At 51.9% G+C, this 6,965-nt stretch overlaps 1 protein-coding gene and 1 pseudogene across 1 annotated transcript in view; one reads left to right on the forward strand and one right to left on the reverse strand.

Annotated features, from left to right (window-relative positions):
- Window positions 1–1,431, forward strand: part of LOC103272932 (probable low-specificity L-threonine aldolase 1) — a 6,240-nt gene extending 4,809 nt beyond the window's left edge. The window contains 4 exon segments of the mRNA XM_008070394.1: window positions 1–192; window positions 1,031–1,113; window positions 1,116–1,163; window positions 1,166–1,431. Of these exon segments, the coding sequence (XP_008068585.1) occupies window positions 1–192; window positions 1,031–1,113; window positions 1,116–1,163; window positions 1,166–1,431 (589 nt within the window).
- A 4,292-nt stretch (window positions 1,432–5,723) lies between these two features.
- Window positions 5,724–6,001, reverse strand: LOC110596740 (annotated as a pseudogene).
- Window positions 6,002–6,965: the final 964 nt, after the last annotated feature.

Consider the following 6,965-nt stretch of genomic DNA (forward strand, 5'->3'; position numbering starts at 1 on the left):
GGGCCTGGGTGCCCCGGTGGGGGCTCTGATTGGGGGGCCCAAGGATTTCATTGAAGAAGCCTGGCGCCTCCGGAAAGCTCTGGGTGGGGGCATGCACCAGGCAGGGGTGCTGGCTGCGGCTGCCCTGGTGGGACTGACTGAGGCAGAGGAGGCCCTGCAGAGGGACCATGAGAACGCCCAGAGATTCGCCAAAGGTGCTTGGCTGGGCCCCACTCCCCACTGCCCTCTGCCCTCTCCCAGTGGGCCTGGGGCACGCCGTGGGGCATGCAGCAGGGTCCAGATCCCAGCAGGTCTGCGTGTTGCAGGACTCCAGGGCATTGAAGGTGACCTGCTGAGTCCCTAGATGGGACCCCGGAGCTTGCTGCTTACCAGTCCCAGCTCAGGGTCCCGGGCGCTGGGAAGCCTTTGCGGGTGTCTGTAATTGTGATTCTCTGCAGAGTTCAGCAGAGCCTAGGCTGTAGCCTGGGTCTTTCATCTGTTAAAATTGAGTCCTAGCCGGGCTCGGTGGCTCAGCCTGTCATCCCGCACCTTTGGGAGGCTGAGGTGAGTGGATTGCCTGAGCCTGCGGGTTCGAGACCCGCCTGGGCAGCGAGACCTCATCTCTACAATAAATCAAAAAATCAGCCGGGCGTGGTAGCGCACACCTGTAGTTCCGGCTACTTGGAAGGCTGAGGCGGAAGGATCGCCGGAGCCCAGCAGGTGGAGGCTGCGGTGGCCGGGAGCGGCCACGGCCCTCCAGTCTGGGCGACAGAGTGAGACTCCAACTCAAAAACAAAAAAAAAACGAGTCCTCACAACAACCCCAGGTTTTCCCCTAGGCACCAGTGAGAAAACCGAAGCCCAGAGAGGTCAGCTGATTTGTCCAAGGCCGTACAACTAAACGCAGAGCCCGGCCGGCAACTGCAAAGCCACGTTAGAACACGTTTCCCTTGCCCACTGCGGCTGGGCTGCCTCGGCCGCTGCAGTGGCCGGGCTGGGCAGCGGCAGAAGGGGCGGAGCCTGGGGTGGGCCCCCTCTTCTCGGGCCGGCCCGGGACTCCAGGGACTGGCGTCGCCCATCTGCTGGCTGGACCCCGCTGCCGCGGAGCCCCACAGGGCGACGGTGCGCGGGGCCGGGCCGCCCCGGCGGAGCTGCGCGGGCGTCCGCGGGCCGTGAGCGCGGACGAGGCGGCCAGACGGGCCGCGCGGTGAGCGCGCTGCTGTTCGCCTGGACGGAGCGGACTGCGCGCGCCGAGCGGCACCGCGACATCCCGGCGCGAGACACCGAGCTCGCGCGGAGGAGGCGGGAGCTCGTGCGCGGGCAGTCGGAGTCCCGAGGGCGGCGATGGGGACCCTGGGAGCTGGCTGGGTTGGGGGCGCGGAGAGGAGGCGTTCAGGGCCTGGGGCGGAGGCCATGCCGGGAACCCCCCACGCGCTCCAAGGTCTCCTTGTAACCTCACTCCTGCGACTCAGGGTGGGGGCCTTGACTGCAAGCCCCCGGTGCCTCCTTTGTCTGCCACAGGCAGGACACCCGCGCAGCCCCCTCACTCCTGCCCGAGAGGCGCGCAGAGCAGGACTGGCTCCCAGCCCCTCGGGGAGCCGCTTGCTCAGGCCCTCAGCACCAGCGGGAGCTTCCTGGGGTCAGAGAGGGCTTGGGGAGCCTGAGAGGGAAGTAGACGGCCATGGGAGTTGGATGCTGTGGTAAGGGGCTTGGACTTTAGCTTGTAGTCAACTGACACATATTTTCTTTTTAAAAATAAGTTAGCCAGGCTCGGTGGCTCAGCCTGTCATCCCGCGCCTTTGGGAGGCTGAGGTGAGTGGGTTGCCTGAGCCCGCAGGTTTGAGACCCGCCTGGGCAACTTGGCGAGACCTCATCTCTACCATAAATAAAAAAATGAGCCGGGCGTGGTAGCACGCGCCTGTAGTTTCAGCTACTCGGAGGGCTGAGGCGGAAGGATCGCCGGAGCCCAGCAGGTGAGGCTGCGGTGGCCGGGAGCATTCCACTGCCCTCCAGCCTGGGCAACAGAGTGAGACTCTAACTCAAAAAAAAAGAAGTTGTTCTGATTACAGTAAGTCCCCTACATACAAACTAGTCCCATTCTGAGAGTGCATTCGTGTTCATAAGTCCAATTTGTTCATAAGTCCAACAGAGTTAGCCTAGGTGCCCAATAATTGGCTATTTAGTATTTTACTGTAATAGGTTTACAATACCTTTCACACAAATAATATGTAAAAAACAAACAGTACTGTACAGTAAAGTACACGAAAGCACATCCACTGGTAGAGGATTCATACATGTGACAATGTATGCCAGACACGTGAACTGACTTATGTGATTGAACATGCAAATGCGTCCATTCACGTCTTTGAAACTTTGTAACTTGAAGGTTCATATGTAGGGGCCCTACTGTGCAAAGTAATGTGTTTTTCTTGTAGGTGATTTAGGACCAGATCTCACTTTGAGGGTAATTGAGGCCGATTCATTGGTTAAGAACAACCCTCCTGCTGAGGCCAACTAAGAAACTTAAACAAAATAATTCTTAAAAATTTTTGTGATGGTACTAAAGGGCTTGTAAGGCAGCAACAAATTTTGAGGCTAAGACCTGGGAGAAAGAACCTAGGGAGTTGAGCCTGACATTTGGGACCACTTTTCCTCTAAGCAGAGCTTGTCACAGACCCACAGGGCTGGCGGGCAGAAGTCGAAGTTCAGGGCCTACCAAGCTCCCCCTCTCCAAGCTTTGGGTTGGAGATTCCAGAATGGCTACGCACTGCAAGTAAGAGCAACTGGAAATAGGCCAACCAGAATGAGAAGGGAAGCCCAGCTACAAATCATCATCATCTCTGATTAAGGTGATCTGGGATGGCTAGAGCCTCTGGCCTAGCTGCCTGCCAGGTTAAGGCCAGTTGTCTCTGGGGGAAGATGACACCACTCAGAACCTCCAGTTTTCCCTACGGTTGTTCATATGGGAAGCCCCTACCCAATCAGAAATAACCAGGTATAGGAAGGGACAAGATACGACTGACAACCAAGAGAAGAAACAGACTAAAGATATAGACCTGGCCAGACATGGTGACTCACACCCATCATCCAAGGGTGGCACCAGGCTTCTTTGATGAAATCCTTGGGTCCCCCAGCCAGGTCTCCTCCTGAGGTGCCCAGGCCCTGGAGAGAGAGAAGAGAGACTTCTGCCAGCCCACCTTGGTGCTCACCCCTGTCCTCAGGCCCCGGGCAGGGTAGAATGCTGTAGCCCTACTGGGGAGAAGTAAAAAGGGAGGCCAAAGTGAGAAGACCAATTGAGGCCAGGAGTTCAAGTGCAGCATGGGCAACATAGTGAGGCCTCATTTCTACAAAGAACAAAACAGTTAGCCAGGTGTGGTGGCATGCACTTTTAGTCCTAGCTACTGGGGAGGCTGAGGCAGGAAGGTTGCACAAGTGATCAAGATAACTAGGTACATATTTTAAAATATTCAAGGAATTAGAAGGAAAGATTTTTTCTTTTTTTTCTTTTTTTTTTTGAGTTGGAGTCTCACTCTGTCACCCAGACTGGAGGTAGCCACTCCCGGCCACCGCAGCCTCGACCTGCTGGGCTCTGGCGATCCTTTCGCCTCAGCCTTCCGAGTAGCCGGAATTACGGGCATGTGCTACCGCGCCCAGCTGATTTTTTGATTTATTGTAGAGATGAGGTCTTGCCAAATTGCGCAGGTGGGTCTCGAACCCACGGGCTCAGGCAGTCCACTCACCTCAGCCTCCCAAAGGCATGGGATTACAGGCTGAGCCACAGAGCCTGGCTGGAAAGATTTTCAAAATGACAAGATAACTTGAAACTAAGAAGGACACATGGGAATTCTAGAACTGAAAAAATATAATACCTTAAGAATTCAGTGGATAGGTTTAATAACTAATGAGATACAACTGAAGAGAGAATTAATGAAGAGAAAGATAAATCCAGAGAAAATATCCAGATAAAAGGTGATTATTTGAAAAGAATAATAAAATTGATAAACCTCTGATGAAACTGATCAAGAACAAGAAGTATAGATAATTTTTGGTAACATAAAAAGAATAAAGACTAAAACAAAAATTGTGTGTATTTTTATTACCCAAGAACAATCATTAATTTTTTTGTATATTTCATTCTGGATATGTGTGTGTATGAATCTGTGTGTTCGTGTGTGTTAAAAAAGGAGATATGGTCAGCCGGGTTCGGTGGCTCAGCCCGTAATCCCGTGCTTTGGGAGGCTGAGGTGAGTAGATTGCCTGAGCCCACGGGTTCAAGATCCGCCTGGGCAACTTGGTGAGACCTCATCTCTACAATAAATCAAAAAATTAGCCAGGCGTGGTAGCGCGCGCCTGTAGTTCCAGCTACTTGGAAGGCTGAGATGGAAGGATCGCCGGAGCCCAGCAGGTGGAGGCTGCGGTGGCCGGGAGCGGCCACTGCACTCCAGTCTGTGCGACAGAGTGAGACTCCAACTCAAAAAATAAAAATAAATAAAAAAATAGCCGGGCTCAGTGGCTCAGCCTGTAATCCCGCACCTTGGGAGGCTGAGGTGAGTGGATTGCCTGAGCCCGCAGGTTTGAGACCCACCTGGGCAACTTGGTGAGAATTCATCTTTACAATAAATCAAAAAAAAAAAAAAAAAATGAGCTGGGCGTGGTAGTGCGCGCCTGTAATTCCAACTACTTGGAAGGCTGAGGCGGAAGGATCACCGGAGCCCCAGCAGGTCGAGGCTGCAGTGGCCGGGAGCAGCCACTGCACTCCAGTCTGGGCGACAGAGTGAGACTCCAACCCCCCCCCAAAAAAAAGGAGATATGAAATCACATTAGTGTTTTAGAAAGCACTATAGTAGGAATCTCCCCTGGAGGACTGGTTTCAGATGGGTAAAGTAGTGACTTTAAGCTAACGGGTCTTAAATTTGAGACTCCAAGTGGAGGTGGTTAAGAATCTGCCAGAAACATAAGCACAGAGCTCAGTAAAGGGCCTCAGCTAGAGGTGCAGGTATGGGAAACCACAGCATGGTGGAACTCTTGCACTGCAGTGCAAGGGACCCTGTGGCAGGCCAGAGGACCCTCCCTCTTTTCCTCTATCCTTTAGAAGAATCCAGATAAGTACTCTGGAAGATCCAGTATATGCACTCCCCAGGATCCCAGAACTGCTCTCCTGTGCTTAAGGAGGTGATAACTCAGAGAATCAAAAGAAAGCCAAGAACTCTAAAACCCCTGTGTCTCCAGGACTGCTCTGCCTAAGGCAAGCATCAGCAAATGTGCATTGTATCAGTTATCCATTGCTACATAACAAATGATCCCAAAACATAGTACTAATCGTTAATTTTTTAGTTTTATTTTTTTAGTTGGAGTAAAAAAAAAAAAAAGCCCTCAGCCTTCTAAGTAGCTGGAACTACAGGCACATGCCACCATGCCTGGCTAATTTTTCTTGATTTATTGTAGAGATGAGGTCTTGTCAAGTTGCCCAGGCTGGTCTTGAACCTGTGGGCTCAGGCAATCCTCTCACCTTGGTCTCCCAAAGTGCTGGGATTATGGGCGTGAGCCACCACCGCACTCGACCTCTTTTTTTTTTAATAAAAGCAATCCCGTGACATTTATTGTCATCTTATAATAACATAAGGGTAATCAAAACAATATGAACAAATGTTTTAGAACTGTATTCCAAACAAAGGACACCTAAAAAAAATGAAAAACAAAAAACTGTATCGCCTTCTCAGCAATTTCTCACTTCATTGATCATTTCTAGTTGGAGACACTTTGTAGCAGGGTAATATTACCTCCTTTGAGCACAATCCGACCCAGTTGTTTTCTTGACTTTGCTTTAGAATGAATCTCTTCTGCATCATCTAATACAAGGTTCATATACTCATCAAAGCCAATGATACACCCTCTAGCTGCATATCCACTTGCTCATAAAGTCACACCTGAATCCGGGATGTGTTTTGCAAGTATCTGAAGATGACGTTGATGGGCTGTACCATCACCTTCTGTACTTTCTGGCTCTGGCCACGGTAAGCCATGGTGGAATAATCTCACAAAGAGCTCACTTATACGCACACTCCCTCAGAAAGCAACTTCCAAAATCGTTCATTATTTCTTAGAGTTTCCGTGCGTTAGGACTTGGGAAATTCTGACTTGGAGTTTCTCATGAGGTTGCAGTCAAGACATCAGTAAGGACTGCATTATTGAATAACCTACTTCCAGGTGGGGTCTTACACAGCTGTCACATGGGTGCTGCTGTTGGTGAAGACCTGTCCCTGTCTATGTGGGCATCTTCCCCGGGCCCCTTGAGTGTCTTCACAACATGACGGCTGACTCCTCCGAGGGTGAGCAATCTAAGAGACCGAGACAGGAGCTGTGATGCCTTTTATGACTTCATCACACCTTGTCACTTCCTATTTGACAGCCAGGTCGGCCCTGACTCAGTGTGGTGGAGATGACGGGCTACTACGTTTATGGATATTGGCTGGGGATGGGCCTGTGAGCACCAGAGGTCCCTGTCCTCACAGAAGTCACACCTCTGGGTGGGGCACCCATGACATTAGAGGAAAATAACCAGAGCCAGCCCACAGAATGCTGCAGATAAATGTGGCAGAGAGAGGACAGAGAAGGGGCCAGAGGGCGCCCGACAGAGGACGGGGTGGAGCTGGACCACCACTGGAGAAAGGGTGACAGGACTAGAATATTCAATGCTGGAGCCAGGTGCCTCCTAGTCAGGGCTTGCACCTGGCTGCAAGGAATCTCTGTTCCTACTCAGGCGGGATAGATCACTGGCCATGGGGACGACCATGCAAGGGGCTGATCTGGCACACTCTCTCTTGTTGTAAATAATAGTACCACCTAGCCGGGCTCGGTGGCTCAGCCTGTAATCCCGCGCTTTTGGGAGGCTGAGGTGAGTGGATTGCCTGAGCCCGTGGTTCGAGACCCGCCTGGGCAGCAAGACCTCATCTCTACAGTAAATCAAAAAAATCAGCCGGGCGTCTG

The sequence above is a fragment of the Carlito syrichta genome, unplaced genomic scaffold (genome assembly GCF_000164805.1).
Source record: "Carlito syrichta isolate Samal-C Ts95f unplaced genomic scaffold, Tarsius_syrichta-2.0.1 Scaffold313381, whole genome shotgun sequence".
Lineage (NCBI taxonomy): Eukaryota > Metazoa > Chordata > Mammalia > Primates > Tarsiidae > Carlito > Carlito syrichta.